The 18,306-nt window shown below is 38.5% G+C and overlaps 1 protein-coding gene across 1 annotated transcript; it reads right to left on the bottom strand.

Moving 5' to 3' along the window:
* Nucleotides 1–4,333: 4,333 nt before the first annotated feature.
* Nucleotides 4,334–8,895, bottom strand: dlx3b (distal-less homeobox 3b). The gene is made up of 3 exons (XM_073071666.1): nucleotides 8,389–8,895; nucleotides 6,679–6,869; nucleotides 4,334–5,481 (listed from the first exon to the last, which is right to left on the bottom strand). The coding sequence occupies exons 1-3, from the start codon at nucleotides 8,720–8,722 to the stop codon at nucleotides 5,176–5,178; spliced, it is 831 nt and encodes a 276-aa protein (XP_072927767.1). The 5' UTR covers nucleotides 8,723–8,895; the 3' UTR covers nucleotides 4,334–5,175.
* Nucleotides 8,896–18,306: the final 9,411 nt, after the last annotated feature.

Here is an 18,306-nt window from a genome sequence, read left to right as displayed (position 1 = left end):
TTATGAGCCTCTGGGACACATTCTCCAGTAAATCTCGGAAAGGATGCCGTATGTCCAGATCGAGCAGTCGAGATCAATTGTGTTTTATTTCCGCGTTTGTTATTCTGTATAGACGGAGAGAGGTTGGGAAAGTGGCCCTTTAAAGGTGAGGTGAGGGAACTTGCCTTAGACATACTTGAAATACTTTCCATTGTGATCGTTAAAAACTGTTTGTAAAATCAGCTTGGGCTTCTAAAATGTAAATGAAATTCTGCTGTTCGCTTTGATGTCTAACGGTCTGGGTCTTTAAAAATCGTAAATAAAATTATAATCCGCATCCCCGGGTTTCGGGAATGGTTTCGGTTTGAATCAAGCTTACAATCGCCGGTTTCATCGGCTAAGACTTGCTGGAAGAGCATTCATTTCAATCCTGCATGGGCTGTAGCGGGCTGCTTTGCACAATTCCGTGCCATAGTGTAGAAGATGGTGCATGTTTTGTTTTCTTTAAGACACGATGCCGAACTATGGGAAAATCTATCCTTGTTTAATGGATATAGTTGGATGCAACACGTCTATCAGTCTGCAATAAGGTACACTTCAGAGATTGTGTTGAGGATAATTCCAACATTGTAAATGCCATGTCATGATTTCAGCGCTGTGATATGCCATGTATTTCGTGTTTAACATATGCACCGAAATTCGATACACTGGTCGTTCCATTTCAGACCCTGTGGTACGAAGATTCATTTTATGTATATTATACGCAGCACCTGAAGACATAAAAGCTCATGAACAATGAAATTGGAGCTTTAACCAATTTCTAATTAACCCCTACCTCACCACCAACTAGCCCCCACCCCCTACCATCACCTTCATCTCTCGCCCTTCGCCACCTCCCCCTACCCCGCACAACCCTTTCACTTTTTTGCTCTTAATGGGCGGGCTGTTTTAAAAGCATGGTTTTAACATAAGTCTTTACGAGCTGTTCTTTGTATTGCAAAGAGTACTCAGTTAAAAAAAACAGCATTATCTCTACCATCTTAAACGATTGCAGTCCACTGCTCCCTCTACCTGCGTTACGTAATATATTCCAGCATTCAGAAAGCTGACCTCGATGTTTAAAAAAAATATTTTATGCTCATCGCTATTGGTTCCAACGATTAAACACCGTGTATAATTATGTTAAACTTCAACACACTATCAAGTACTACTGTATATTTACATACCCGTCTGGGTGTATAATTGTGGCCAGTGTATTATTAATATATTCTAAAGTCAACATATCTTTTAACTGCTCGTAATTCTGGATTCGGCATCGTTCATTCCTTACAAATCCTTTCAATTGAAAACTAGAAAGTAAAAGTGTACAAAAAGTAAGCAATTTCACCGGGAAATACCTGATAAAAGCACGCAGCTTCTGGTAATCAGTTCACTTGTACCGATAAAATAAGGTGAGATTTAAATACAGAAATATAATCCTTTCATTGTACTTCAAAAATGTAAGTGCAAATTTTGTCGCCAAGTCTGGTAAAGTGGCAAGCATAGTAATAGCGACAACAACAGCTTTTTTTCGGGATATTGAACTGAATTAATAAAGCAAGAGCATTGTTGTGATTTGGTAGAGATATGCACCTGCTCAGTGTCATCGCTTTTCTTAAAACATAACTCGTACAGTAGCCCGTAAGTGAGAAAGAATGCCAAGCTCGGCGCATTTTAGCCGCTATACCGGTCTTTTAGGTTAATTTTAGGCTATCTACATTTCGGAGAAAGCACGGGGGTTTATAATCAGAGGCTTCTGATTCCTTTGTTCTGCTGATTTCTCACAACAAAAACTCAGAAATTATTTACACTTTCACGTTCTCCTTTAGTGAAAATATGTCTCGATTCCCGACGACTATTGCTGCGGCAACGATAATGTATCTGACTCAAAAATTAACATTTGCTAACATTGCAATCTTCCGAAGATAACACTTCTATTCATGGTTAAAACAAGTTAAATAACTGTATTACCAACCAGCCACAATGCATCATTCACCTGTGTACCACATCCACACCGCCATACATAGAACTGAGTATATCCACGCCTGTTAGTAAAAGTCGTCCATTAGACATTGGTACAATACGATTGTTACAATATAGTCATTTATTATAACCATTCCGACACATGCAGTCTATATGTAGCGGGACGGTAATGGGAACGTTATTTGTAAATCAGCCATCATTAAGTCTACAGTGTAGTTGCTTAGATGGTGGAACAACATAATAGCGTATAATGTTAATAAAACATCACGTCTGCATGCTTAATCATGATGGCGGATAAATGATAAGTGGGTTTTAACTGTCGCTTCTAAATTTATATTTAAAAGTTTCTTTGCACCCTCAAGTCTTGTTTGTTAACTGACAATATAATTTATTATTTAGACGTATATATTCGGGAGCTCTTCTCCCCAAATGGTTTCTATACAGGTGTCACGATCCACTGTAACCAAAACTACTCATTGAGGTGCCCATATATTTTTAATTATACTTTTGATACTAATTGGAATCATTGGACTTATTAAAATATCATTACGAGAAGCTGACCACATTCTCGCTTTGTATATCTGTGAGGCATCCCGCGGAGCACTGCAATTCTAAAAGTTCTTGCCCTCTCGTTCTTTGTGGGCTTTAGTATGGTTCTATCCTCATGATTCAAAACTGCAGCGAATCCTTTGCCATAGACATATAAATTCCTTTCAATTGCATGGAAGAGGTTGTTGTTAGGATTCCATTATATCATTTTAATTAGCACTTATAGTATTTTATAGTGTAGCGTGCCTATTAGGCGGACTTATTTTTCTGCTAGCACCACGATGCACACGAGTGGAGAAACATAACCGACTCCCAAGCTTCCCTGTTATGTAAAAAGTGAGGATTTATACTGCAATCTGTTGTTAGGACGCCGCGCTCATATGCTTGAACGCAGGAGAAGCCATATGCGTACTCAAAATCTGAGGAAGGAAGTGTCACCATGTAACTATATGCAGAGATGTGCAAACCAGTACAACTATATACTGTATCCAGAAAGCTTGTAAAATAGACCACCCGCGGATTTGTTTATACACAGATGAGAGGGTGTAAATACAACAGTGAAAGCTTGTGCAGGGCATGCCTTTACATTTTAATATATGTAATGTTTGTTAATTACAGCGGTTACATTCATTGTTCTGGTTATGAATTATGTTTCCGTATTTTTTATGTGAGCCTGAACAATGAAGTATCACAATTAAGCCGTCATGCCGAAGTGCAATTACTGTTGAATCGATTCTGAATTAATTATTAGAATCTCTGCACTTAATTTATTACCTGAGGAAAATGAAAATGGTTGAAATGGATTCCCATCCTAAACATTCGCCTGATGCACTAGATGTAGCAGGGCAGGGGCGGGAGAGTACAACAACTTTTGTCATTTGGATCAAGTTACAATCTATTCCTCTGCACTCTCGACCCGCCACCACTCCAGCCCCACTTCTGTCAAGCGATGTACAGGTCCCCTGTCTTGTAAATGTGAATCGGGATGATATTTGGAGGCTGAGTTCGGGAAGAATTGGGTTAAATCCAGCAGCTCCTGTTGCAGTCAGCCTGGCAATTGCAACAGCTTTGATGCACTTGCTGGTATGTGAGTTCTAGCACGATATTAACCCCAGGCGATGAAGCAGTTTTTTTCTGGCAGTCGTGCCTAATAAAATCCTGCTCCACACAACTCAGTGTCTCCAGAATGTCTGCCTCGCTGTCGCCTATAGAGCTTTTGCACGCAGCCCTCAAACCAAACTGCCTTTATTAGCAGGAGATGGGTGTACTTTTAACTATTTACTATCCATATGCTGCCCTTTTGCGGAACTCGGATAATTTTCATTTAGTTATAGGCCTTTGTTATATTTTCGGCTCTCGCTGTTTTAACTACGTATGATCAAGGAAATGGTCTAGAATTTAAATTAGTGAATCATTCTAATACTTTTTAAAATAGCTAGATTACCTCATGTGGTCAGTGCAGTGCAGGTGTAACTTTGGGTCACCATACCCTTTAAATGGAGCATTTACTCTAACTAGGATAGAGATAGGAACATCTCCAAAAATGGCACTTCGAATAAAATGCTAATTAGTGTTAAAGTATTAATATTCAATTATTCATGGCGACTTTTAAGACTTAATGAGGTGGTAATGTAAGTATTCAAATTCAAGTCAGTTTAAGTTTTGCTAACTGTTTTGCCAATCATTTTGTGGCCTTATTATTTCATTTTCCAAAATAAGGCAAGTAAACAGGTCATGGAATGATGAGTTTTATTATCATTATTCTCAAGAATATCATCAACCAAACATTTAAAAGATTTTATTACAAAACAGACCATAAGTTACAACAGAAGTTATTGTCTATTGAGTGTCCTTTACAATGAAATGTTGATCTCTTTGAGGAATTCCTCCCAGTGTTCTTGAAAAGTACCCGCAAGGATGTTTATTATTATTCTACAATTAACGTGTAAAATTTTATGTACATTTTTTGAAAAAAAAGATAATTTCAGACAGAATATCATAAATACAGTTCCTGTTATTTGTCAGAAAATTTGTGCTCCATCATATTGTCTATTGCAAATTGAGTTTCTATTTTACAGTAAGTTCCTTTTTTTAATTATACTGCATTGGACATAATTCAATGGATACATTATATCTGCTACATCAAAGAAACTGGTCACTAATCTAATAATATACAGGCAGTAATAATTTAACCACTCCAATAAACCAAAAAATTAAATAACATAATTAAACATAGGCTAAGAATGCAGAATATTGTTTGTTACTGAAATTGAGAAAATTATCAGTTCTTTGTACAGTGACAATCTGACAACTGACAAGAGTTACAAAATGCTCAGCTTTTTCTTCCTGATATACAGTTGTTATTATTTACAGCTTATGTGTATTACTACATGTACACAAGGAAGGGAGTGTGGGGCTCTTGTAATTACTTGGTTGTTCTGATGACTAATTCATTTCTACCCTGGTTCTTCATGAACTGTGGGTGTTGAATTTTATTTATTCATCCTTTAAGGAGGTTTCTTCCCTGCCCATATTAAAGTTCGCTAGAAACATGTAAGCTCTGATGTTGTTTTCCAAAACAGCAATAGACAAAAAGTTCAAAGTTTTGAAGTAAAAATTAAAGTTTTAATAGACTGCTCCAGTACTCTGAGATGGGGGCTGGTGCAGTGAATTTGTTGCTGATAAGTGAGAGCCTGAGGGGTGTGTTGGGTACCAGTGATTGAAGTCTTCCAGGTAGTTCTGAGAAGAATTATGTGGGGTCTGATGCTGGAGGGGATTCCTAGTTGAACTGTGGCTCTCCCAAATAGCTGGAGAAGGGGGTGAATTGCATGCCATTGAGTCACTATTGTTGGGACTGTGCTCCATTGTGAGTTCCCCATTTTTATATAACTTCTTAAATTTGGATCTTCTGTTCTGAAACCAGATTTTCACCTAGACAAACACGAATGGAATAAAATAATTAGAATCAGTGAGAAATATATTGTTATAAAGTACTGAGAACATGAAAGTGAAAATGCAAATATTCAGCAGGAGCTGCCATTATAAATTCATCGCTTAGAATTATATAGATACACCAATTACTATAGACACTATTTTATCATAGTTCATTTATGGGGAAAACTAATTTCATTCTGTTGGTTAGTCTTTAGTACTTTCTATTTAACAGATGTAAACTTGTAAAGAACTAAAATAATATTCATCTGAGTTGTTTTATACTTTGTGGATATTCTTTAAGTAATCAGTGGCAGTCTGTCTTAAAACAACAAAGAAAAATCCTGCTGATACTTGTGAAATATTTTGGGTTGAAATATCTTGTTTCAATCATACCTGCAATTTCTAATGTTCCTCAACAGAGTAGACTGTTTATTAATCTCTGAGTTGCAACTTCTCTGCCAAACAGGTCATGGGTAATGGTGGATTTTAACAACAAAGTTGGCATTGAAGGATATATTTCTCCAAATAGTTGAGCCTAATGTTAACAGATTCTTATTTCTATCTAGCCATTTGCAGAGATAATATAACCCCATGTTTAGATGGAGAAATAGACATTACACTGAGCTTGATATATTCATAGACCTTTACATATGTACACATAAACCCAATGGGTGTAAATATTTGCTGAATCCTACTTGATCATTAATGGAGCAATATGAATACCCACTAATCTCTTTATTCCCAGGTCATTAATTTGCCCCATGCTCTATGTTGCAGCATGTCACTATCCTAATTGGTGCATGTTTGGTAAATTTGTATAGTTCAATAATAAAGCGATTTTCAGTACACGAAGAAGGGCATAGTGACAAGGAGTGAAATACTTAAGGAAAATAATTTTTATTTAGCCTACAAATCGAATTTATGAGAAAGAAACAGTGGGAAGATGTAAGTAATGTGGCATTGGGAGATTATGTGGAATGTTCTAGAAATATGTTTAGAAAAGGACATTTAAGGCATTTAAAAGAAGCCATTATCTCGGCTGGTGAACGGGGTTAGAAAAGAAAGCCACGGCCTTTCCGACAACAAAACGGGTGTGGAGCCTAAATATACACTGATACTAACTTCATCTTCTCAGGGCAAGCCTTAGCCCGGGGGTACAGGGTGAAACGCAGATACCGTGAGATTAGAGTGTACCTGCGTTTGCGTAAGTCCTAGAGAAGCTGCAAGCTCCGCTCTTTCAGGTAAAGCCAGATACTGCGCCTTTTGGAAACGCTTCTGCAAAGCCGCCAGCTGGAAGCTAGAGTAGATTGTTCGCGGTTTACGGATCTTTTTGGGTTTCCCGTTCACAATTCTTACTTCGGGATCCGGTTCTTCTTTCACTGAAACTTAAGCACAAAACAAACTTAAATAAAGATTCTCTAAATGGCCGAGTATCGCAACCCCGCAGCCGACAAACAATTTCCACTGAACCATGGGATTTTATTTCACAGTGTAAACGCAGAAAAAGAACTCAAATAGAACACAGAGTTAAAATTAGATGGCAGATTCCTCTAGGGCACAAGGATATCACGCTGATTAATCAAATAGAAGAAACATACTCTCTCAGAACTCCTAACCTTTTTCATACAACTACTAAGGTCAATGTTTATTTTTATTGAACAAATTACAGAAAGAGGGAGGGAACTGGTAATTATTATCATCTGTAATTATCATTGCAAGGTACAAGAGATTTGTTGTCTAATTTGAATAGTACAATCATTTTTCAGGTTTCCTGTTGCATTCATACCTGTATAATGTTTATTTAATCATGACTTTATATGCTTACTCAAGTAGTGTGCCCATGGGGTATTAGGTAAGGTATCCTGACAGAGTGAAAATGCACAGTGCTACAGCGAAATCACTAACCCACGACAGAGATCACTCGGACTCGTGAGGCCATTTTGTGGTTCTCATCTGCAATTTCCCTCTTTAGAACAGTCTATCAGTTGCTGGGAGTTCATAATAGCTAATGTACAATGCATGTTTACTGTATTGAGGCCGGTCATTCTGACTTGCTCCTGTCCATTTAAACAGAGGAAGTACGTTCAGACCAGGAGCTGAAATTTGGTTATGCTCCTAAGCCAATATCTGATCCATTTCCCAAACCCGCCACACTGATTGGGTTCAAATATCTCCATAAATAAACAAAATGAGGTTGCCCCATCTAAGAAATGCAAAATAAAAACAATCTTTACGGAATAACTATTTTAAACAGCGTGTTTATGCAGCTTATAGGAGACAAGCTGATAATCACCTCTGAACTTTTCCTGTAGTTTCTGATTGATGCAAAACCCAAGTTTTCAAAAATACTCTCCCAGCTAAATATATAGCGCGATTTTCACACTTGCGCCTGGGATTCTAGTTTAATATGAGCATGGAACACTCAGTTTTCCTGCCCCGTGTGATATTCTCGTGAACATGCATAATATTTCTTTATCTCACATTATCAAATCCGTTGGTTAACGACATGGTATTCTGTACCCGAGAAAGTCCTCGTTACTTGAGTCATTTGAAAAACTATAGTGAGATTCCTCTACAAAGTATTGTACATCCCGCTGCGTAGCACGGGCTTTGGTGCATTAACAGCGGCAGGCTATCGAATGCTTCACCTCTGGAGACTGTACTATTGTACTGTGTATGTTCAACCGATTAGCCACTCTGCAGTGCTTCGGCTGGTTTGGGTCATTGTAGATATATTAGTTAACAACTCAATAATGGGGTGACCAGTCAGGAGTGAGTGATCGGACATTTATCATCCATTACTCTGGTGGAGATTGCATTAGTTTGGAAATAGTATTCTGTTTGACTTTCTTCCAGAAGTGTTTCGAGGTTCAGACACCGATTGGGAATTTCACGAACCCTTACCTCTCTCGGCCGCTGATACTTGATGATCCCTGTGGAAATGGCCATACTGACGGTACGAGTTATTGTAAGTATAGTCGGGCTTCTCTGAATAGGAGCCAGGCCCTGGAAGATTGTTCAGATTAAATTGATGATATGGATAATGGTTCACTGGTTGCGAATAGGCTGAAGTTGGGTAATAGTCCTGCGGCGGAAGACAGGACTGTGGGTTAAAGTAACCAACATCCGTCGCCGTTGACTCTGGAAGAGTTGGAGAATCTTTCGCGGGATGACATCCGATCGAACCCTGGATGTCCGTAAGAAGACCGGGCAGCTTTTTCTCATAGGTCCCACTCATTCTTCCAAAAAAAACTTAACTCAAAAAAGACGATTTAATCTTTAAAACGCAAGGCTCAAACTATGCACACATCACCCTGCTCCGTATAGACGAGATCCTTTTAGCAATTGCAACTCAAAGCAAACTGATGTAACCCAACGAGCCCAGCGTGGTTAAACCCCTAATTATAAGGAACAGAAGGGTGGATACAGGAAGCCTATTGGTTGCAGAGATGTCGCCGGCAGAACCAGCCCAAGTTTTTCAGACTTCCCACGCTCATGTTTTGGAGCCAAGTCTATTATCACTCTTCCTCAACTATTAAAAGTGTCTGCCTGTTGGTAGATGCTCCCCCCAAACATGTATTTTCAGAATTTAAACAGAATTTAGAACAAGTTCCGGCGCGCTTCTTTTTAATCCCTCAGGCCGGCAACTCACTTCATCTCTTAAAAAGTGGAAGTTAACCCCTTTTTAGCTCGCACGTATAGGAAGATTGCGAAGGAAAAAGTGAGATAAGAGATCTTTTGAAGTGTCTGGACTGAACATTCAGAATTCGTAATATTTCCAGTGGCTGAATTCAAACTTGACGTTGCATTCCGGGTCCAATAGTTGAGAGAGGGTTAGAGCTGAGCGCTGTTTTAAAACTAATAAATCCTGTTGTTTACTGTTAAATATTATTTTATTTAGAATACGGTTTAAGAAGGGTATACTCTCACTCTCTCTCTCTATATACACACGTATGTATGTATATGTTTGTATATGTATGTGTCTATGTGTTAAGTGTATGTGCATTTAATCTGTAATCAATGATGACTCACATTTTACACACACACACACTTACTCGGTTTCATGCAAGATTACAAATGCATAAAATCGCAAAAAAAAACACTTAAAATTCACCTCGAGCAATCCAACAGACTGTTTTGGTTGCTGGGAGTTAGGTGTGGTCTAACCTGTGCAGCAAGTTTCTCCATGGTTTCAGACGCCTCACACACACGGGGAAACCTTTTGCGAAACACCTTTCCACCGCGCACTCAGAAGCTGGAAACCAGCCGCCGCCAAAGGTGTTCTCCACAAATTTACCCCCGCAGAGTTACACCAACTAGAAGCGCCGAGTTACTGTTGCCTTGCTGTCAGGATGAGGAACTGTTTACCTGACATACTCGGAAGAGAATACAGGCCGTGGTCAAAATTAATCCGGCTGTTTAGAAAGCTGCTTTCTTTGAAGAGTGTCGAGAAAACTTCGTTTCGATGCCAGTAGATGAATGTTTAAAAACTGTACAACTTTAATTAATTCCAAGTAAACTCTTTTGAAAATATATATCTGGTCCATTAGATTCAATTTTAAGTTTTAAGTTGTGTGTTCACACGAACCAAGACTCTACAAATCACAATACATTAGTTAATCCTGGAATATTTTACGCAAAACTTAACGATAAGCTTTACATTAATTTAGTTCAATAATGGACAATTCCACCCGAAAAAGTTCAATACCAACGTATGTCTTTTACGTTACATACAGTTCCATGCCGTTGGTGGGCAAACAAAAATTACGGGCACAACTCGCGTCAACAACTCTTAGGTGCATCCTCTCTTCAAGCTGTCTGCTGCCTGCTCCTAGGATATTCTTTAGTAACTGCGCTAGAGAAAGACAACAACTTTGACTTTGTATGGATGGTATCCTTTACTACCACGGGACGGTGCAAAGTACTTTACAGCTAATGCAACAGTCTTTGGACGGAGAATGGAAAATACAACAGCCAATTTGCACGCAGTTAGCTCCTGCAAATGGCAATGTGATAACACGAACTGCATAATTAAAATATAATAGCAGTTTTTAAAGGTTAAGTTAATTTATCCATAAATAATAGATAACATACTAGGCTAAATTTCCAAACGTTCTCATAAATAATACTCGCTGGATTCCCGAAAGGTCAGATGTGACTTCAATTTAAATACCTTGAAATTCATGCTCGGTTATAATGCTGAACATGTTATATATTGGAGGCCGTATGTTCAAATCAGGCAGCAATAAGTAGAACATACAATTGCTAAAATACAGGACATTGAATGCCGCCGGGGAATGATGAATTTCTAGGTCATATTTCATCCTGAACATTACAGCACCTGTCTAGATTTTTTCTGGTCCAACAGTTGGAGTGGCATTTGGATTCCATTCTTCTGGCGTAGGCAATTAATTCAAGGCGAACGGAATTGATTTGGATTTGGCTATGTGTGGTGGGAACGTAGTGGGATACTATTGGTATACTTGTTATAGAAGCCACAATAACAAATTTGGTTAAGGTTGTTCCAGGACACAGTACATTGTTTTCATGCTTATTGTTGAAACTAATGGAAAATAAGCAGGGACCATACTGAATTCTCAAATGTTCGACCCTAATTTACACTTAAGCTGTACATGTGAGAAAAGGCCTCACACATAGGTAGTATTACAAGTTAAAATCCCTTTTACCAAACTATTGAATTAGACACAAGACATTTGTAACCGTTTTTTTGCTGGCCAAAAGGAAAATATTCAATGTACAATGGTGCCACCTAGTGTTTCTTCAATGTAGAATTGTCAAGTCCAACCATACTTAGGAATAGAGGTGGAGTTTTGCAATTCTTGGCCAGTTTTACATAGAACAGTACAGAACAGGAACAATTACTTTGGCCTATGATGCCAAACTAAACTAATCCCTTCTTCTTGCATATGATCCATATTTCTCCACTTCCTACATATTTATCTGCCAATCTTAAAGCCTCTTGAATGGCAGAATCTATCAGCTTCCCTGGATGTGCGTTCCAGACACCTACCACTTTCAGTAAAAAAATACCCGCCCTTCCTATCCACTTTATACTTCCCATGTTAAATCTATGTTTTCCTGTATTCCACACTTCTATCCTGGGAGAGAATTTCTGGTTGTCTACCCCATCTATCCCCCTCATAATTTTATAAACCTGTCAGATCTCTCGTCTGCTTGACTGACTTCAAGGAAAACCATCCAAGTTTGATTTCGCTGTTGACATTAACTTTTCTTCTTCACGGATACTGCTTGACCTGCTGAGTGTTTTTAGCATTTGTTTTTATTTCAGCTTTCTTGAATCTGCCATCTTTTTAAACTTTTTATTTGCGACTAATCTTTCTGAAGAAAAATTCAATTTTAAATAACCTTGCCAACAGTATTTTAGTATTAGCCAGCAGCGATAATGCAAACACAATCTAAAATATATAAAAGTTACTTGATCAATATTCAAATAGACCTATTATAATATAATTTATATGAGTTGCTTAAAATGGAAATCTTAAAATAATTGCACAATTTTTATCACGTGGTGTTCATTTTGATACAGTGGAAGGCACACTCCACCAATGAGTTACGAAGGGACCTGTTGTGTAACTGCTTAAAGGCACTGTCAGAACAAGAAAAAGTTGTATGCTGAACAGCAGGTTCATCCTAATCTGAATGTGTTGTACATATTGAACATGTCACATCCATGTTCTGTTATGCATTTTGCTTTAATCATGGTGGTGTGTGGCAATATGTTACTACACGCTGAGTTTGAGAAGTGAGGTATGTGTAAGAAGGGTACTCCCTTTAAGGAACATTATTAATCATACAAGAAAGTCATGGATCATTGTTTTGGAGGTGCTTACACATTTTGTATGAGTTAACAAATGTCCTGATATAGTCAATAAATATTCACAAACAATGGTTTTCTGTTTTCTTTACTTTATTTCAATTTTGGAGAAAAGGGTTACTTAATTCTTCAATTTTTTTACAGTGACCTCTTCACTGCTTTCAATACAGATAAACATACAGCTGTCTTCTTCCCCCTTTCTTCCCTGTCCTGATGAAGGATCTTGGCCCAAAATGTTAACTGATTTTTCTTCTCTATAGATGCTGCCTCACCCGCTGACCTTAGAAACATAGAAAACCTACAGCACAATACAGGCCCTTCGGCCCACAAAGTTGTGCCAAACATGTCCCTACCTTAGAAATTACTAGGCTTACCTATAGCCTTCTATTTTTCTAAGCTTCATGTACCTATCCAAAAGTCTCTTAAGAGACCCTATCGTATCCACCTCCACCACTGTTGCTGGCAGCCCATTCCACGCACTCACCACTCTCTGCGTAAAAAAACTTACCCCGACATTTCCTCTGTACCTGCTCCCCAGCACCTTAAACCTGTGTCCTCTTCTGGCAACCATTTCATCCCTGGGAAAAAGCCTCTGACTATCCACACAATCAATGCCTCTCATCATCTTATACACCTCTATCAGGTCACCTCTCATCCTCCTTCACTCCAAGGAGAAAAGGCCGAGTTCACTCAACCTATTCTCATAAGGCATGCTCGCCAATCCAGGCAACATCCTTGTAAATCCCCTCTGCACCCTTTCTATGGTTGTCACATCCTTCCCGTAGTGAGTCGACCAGAACTGAGCACAATACTCCAAGTGGGGTCTGACCAGGGTCCTATATAGTTGCAACATTACCTCTTGGCTCCTAAATTCAATTCCACGATTAATGAAGGCCAATACACTATACACCTTCTTAACCACAGAGTCAACCTGCGCAGCAGCTTTGAGTGTCCTATGGACTTGGACCCCAAGATCCCTCTGATCCTCCACACTGCCAAGAGTCTTACCATTAATACTATATTCTGCCATCATATTTGATCTTCTCTAACGTTTTGTGTGTATTAGCCTGGATTTCCAGCATCTGCAGAATCTCTTGTGTTAAACATGCAGCTATGGATTCAAAAACAAAATACTATTTTCTAATACGGGGGAATGAAAAAGAAGAAAAAAAAATAAAAACAAATGGTGCAAAATTTATTCAGAGCTATCCATTGCTGTATGCCCACTTGCTAAACCTGCAGTTACATTGTGTGGTACTTTCACAGTAAGTTAATATTGAGCACAGGGGCTAACTCATTGGCAATTCCACAGAAATACTTTGACAGCAAGTTAAGCCTCATTTCTGGGCTCAACCAACTGTCAAATGGCTTAAAAAATTGTGAGTTTCTGCAGAGTTTTGCATTTGTAGAATTGTTGCTCTTTTTGTAGAAAATTTGGACCAGAACTATCATTTCATTCTCCATTGATACTTGCCAACTGGTTGAATTATTTTGGCATTTTCTGATTTTATTTCAGTTATTAGCTTTGGCAGTCAGAGTTAACTCACTTCACTGAATGAGTACAACATTGTGGCTGTTGAAATAATGAACAGAAAATGCTGAAAATGTGTAATTGAAATGTCAGCACCGGAAGAAATATAAAGTTCTAGGCACTATTGTCCGCATTGTCAAGGTTTGCTAAATAATTCAGCTACTGACTGGCATGCAGAATATTTCTCAACTTTTCTTTAATGGTACTCCAGACTCCTGAAATTCAAGTTTCCTGTTGCTATGGTGAAATTGTACTTTTTTAAATAGTTAAAGTGCAGTGGGAACATTGTAAGTAACAGACCATTTACACTAAGTATCTTAAGCTGTTTTTGAGCAGTTGCAATCCGGAACTGGCAAACAGAGAGCTGTGTGATTTTGGGTACAAAGTTACAGAAGGCATTTAGCGAGAAGTGTAAAACCTTCTCCAAGACGAAGGGCTATATTGACTTAAAATTGCTTTGCTACAATAGATTTATTGATTTCAAAGGAAATTACAGTGTCACAGTCACATTACAAGTGCACAGAACTACAAATATTAGAAGTAAGAAAGAATAAAAAATAAGTTACCTGAAGCAGTCTAACAGGAGGGGGCTCTTCATTTCACTGGCTATAGGATGACTCATTATAGAGCTTAATGGCCTCATATAGGCCTCATATGGCCTCATGTGGCCTCATAACAATGGCCTCATATAGTGCTCTTTGGAGCAGCACAGTTGTTTTAGTCTATTACCGAAAGTGCTCATCTGTTCAGCCAAGGTAGCATGCAGTCGGAGAGAAACATTGTCCAGAATTGGCAGGACTTTCTGTGTTCTACCACAGCCTCCAGTGTGTCCAGTTTGACTCCTCTAACTGAGCCAGTCTTTCTAATCAGTTTATTGAGCTTGTTAGCATTACCTGTATTGATGCCATTGTCCCAGCTCACCTCCACATAGAAGATTGTACTGGTGACAACAGAGTGGTAGAACATGTGAAGAAGAGGCCTGCATACTCCAGTGGAGCTCAGTCTCCTCAGGAAGCAAAGGAAACTCTGGCTCTTCTTGTACACAGTATCTGTGTTGGTGCTCCACTCAAGTCTGTCATCCAGGTGCATCCCCAGGTCCTCACCATGTTTGACAATATAATTAAAGTCAGGAACAAAGCAAGTGCGAAAGCTTAATCTTAAATTTGGATCCTATCAGAGAACTAACTCCCCTGGCAAGATTGAATTTTTAAATGGAAATCTATTAAATCACTCTGCAGTTCTTGAGTTGGAACTTTTTATCTCATGACTGATGATGAGAATAGCTGGAAGATAATGGAACTTGCATTGAACATGAATTTACTTTCCTGGTGGCTTGAGATTTATTCAACAGGGTTTTATTATTTTTTAATCTATTACTGTTTCACTTCATTTTAACATTTATAATGATGCTACATTTTAAAAAGAGCAAGTTGCCTGATGAACAAAATTTGACATTTAGTTACAAAATTCCTCATGATTTTGCTACTGTTTCAGCTCTAGATGACGTTGAAACAGGCTTTGGGAGTTGCTTTTGCTGGTCAAATATTTTCTGATCAACATCAGGGTCAAGACATCTATGGCTTTGTAGCACTCTTTAGAAGATGAGAACTTTTCCTAGGTAGATCCTGTAGTACAGGCAAGACTGCATTGTCAGAGATGCCACTTATTGGATGAGATGACAGTGGGTCTGGCTACTTGTTAAAAGGGGCAAAAGAAGTTTAGCATTATAATTAGAAGAAGCACCAAACTTGGTCTCATTCAATGCTATCAAGAAATAATACACTTTCTTGACCAGCTACAAAAACATTAGTTGTAGGGCTTGCCAACATAAAATAGTACAGCAAACTTCAAAACAATGTGGACACAAAAGAACTGCAGATACTGATATCTGGAACAGCACTCAAGCTATTGGAGGAGCTCAGCAGGTCAAGCAACAGCTATCCAGCGAAATGGGCAGTATATGTTTTGGGTCAAGACCCTTCATCTGGACCAGATGAATCCAGCTAAAGGGTCTCAACCCAAGATGTTAACTGTCCATTTCCCTCCACAGATGCTGCCTGACCTGCTGAGTTCTCCAGCATTTTGTGCATTGCTCAAAAAAATGTAATTCACTGAAAGTGAAGTTCTTTGAGACTTCCTTAGAGTATGATCCATTTACAAAAGTTTTTTTTAGACTAAGGAACTAGGAAACTAACAAATTAATGCTCCTTTGGTATCAGCTCCAATGGAAATACTGTACATTTATTGCAAAGGGAACAGGAACAATGCTCAATCAATTACCTACTTATTTCAGCTGAGTTAACCATAGAATTTCATGAAAATCCTGTAAACTTTACTTTGCCATTTTATAGCAGTCACAATGGACAGAGTCATGGTCTTTCTGAGTCATGCTCCATCTCATATCAGCAACCCCTTTAATACCCACCATGTGCCATTCCTATAGCAGCACTAACTTTTTGAAGCCCTAAAGGTACAGCACTTTATCACCTACTACCATGGACACTAATAAAGTGGATAGTCCTCAGCTCCAACACCATACTGCATTGATAGTTTGCTGCTAATGAAGGCCACCACATTTAAAAATAACACATTTAAAACAGTTCAAAAGGTTTAAATAAGTAAATCAAAAACTGTAAACAATAAAAGATTTATCAAATTATGCTTTTAATCAACATACATTGAAATTATAGAAATTAATTAAAATATGTAATTAAAGTAAAAAATTGAACCATTTACCTCCACTTCCCTTTTCAATGAAGGTCATTGATCTCATTCAAATCAATGGGCTATGCTTCCATGGATGGCGTGGAACTAAAAGGTTAGAACTATTGCCATTGGAGTTCCAGCTTGTTTCTGACTTCTGCCTCATCAAGTGTAAATACAGGTGTCAGAAATGGGTTCCCTTTATTACTGGCAACAAGCAAGTGATCCAATCCAATCCAATGTATTAACCAACATCTATATGGATGTATAATGGAAGTGAACCCAAATGTAGACTTTGGGTATAATTCCTTGATTCAAATAATAGCCAATACTAATTTGCTATGTGAGATTATTTCTATATACTGTAGACTGATCTTTCCTATTGTTCACAGTTCTGAAATGAATAGATTATATTCTATCTTTGGGTTATTTTGTAAGATTACTTTACAATGGATTACTTCCTATCAGTGTTTTAATAAACCATCAGCTTTGAGTACAAGACATTCCTTTTTGTTTGAGGTAACATACTAATAAAAGGAATTTCACCCAGATTGTTCCACAAAGTTCAAAATGTGAACTGATTTCACAGAAAAAACTGCTTTGAGTTATAAAACCATAAGACCATAAGACTATTAGACCATTCAGCATATTGAATCTGTTCCGCCATTCAATCATAGCTGATATTTTTCCCTCTCAACTCCATTCCCCTGCCTTCTCCCTATTACTTTTGAACCCCTGAGTAATCAAGCATCTATCAACCTTTGCTTTAAGTATACCCAATGACTTGGCCTCTACAGCTGTCTGTTCAGTAAATTCCACAGGTTCACCACCATCTGGCTAAAGGGATGTCCTTCCATTCTGAGGCGGTACCCTTTGGTTAGACTTTCCTACTATTGCAAACATCCTGTCCACATTCACTTTTTTTTAGCCTTTCAATATTCTCCTGATTTGTCTGTCTTTGTTCAACCTGTGAACACTGAGGTGTTGTGCGAGATAGCAGATGACTACAAGACATTTTATCAACAGCAGAAATCTCATGAGTTTGGTAGGATTTGTAGCCTTTGTTACCACCATGTTGTGAGCTCAGCAAATATATTCACTGGGAAATATCTTGTTGTCCATTACGTGGCAATCTAAATATAAATAAAATCTAAATAAGTTAGCAAATTTCACATCATATGCTAATGATATTAAATCTGATTTGCACTCTGATGCAGGCAGCCTTTGATGTCCACTTTGCCACTTTGTGCCATTGGCATTGTTTGTTTAAAGCTTGACAGTTGCAGAAAGTTGGGAAGCATTTTGATTCCTGCTACTAGTTGAGCCCCTACAGGAGGCAGAAGGACTAGTGATCCTGTGAAACTTGTCATAATTACTTGAGCGACAGGAGCATCCCATTGCTCTTGGCCCCATCAGAAAGAAAACTAAAGTTTCCTGTCTGTTTTCCTGGGCCTCTCAATGACTGGAGCTAAATACCAGGAATACATTTTGCCTGCTTGTACCTGACAATTGTAGTCAGAGGTTTGCAACTGCTGCAGACACCTGGTTTGCACATTTGTGCAGCTACCACCGACCCACCCTCCCCCACCCTCCCCCCCCCCCGCCCACCACTGTTTCAGATGGGCTTGCTTCTCAACCACTTACAGATCCAGCTGAAAATTGTACTAGGCAGACGTTGGGTTTTAATAGAGTGGCTTTCCGGTCCCTCTAGTTGCTATTGCGAACTGCCCAT

The sequence above is a fragment of the Hemitrygon akajei genome, chromosome 18 (assembly GCF_048418815.1).
Source record: "Hemitrygon akajei chromosome 18, sHemAka1.3, whole genome shotgun sequence".
Taxonomy (NCBI): Eukaryota; Metazoa; Chordata; class Chondrichthyes; order Myliobatiformes; family Dasyatidae; genus Hemitrygon; species Hemitrygon akajei.
Note: the sequence above shows the minus strand (reverse complement) of the source record. Positions and strands in the feature narration are given on the sequence as shown.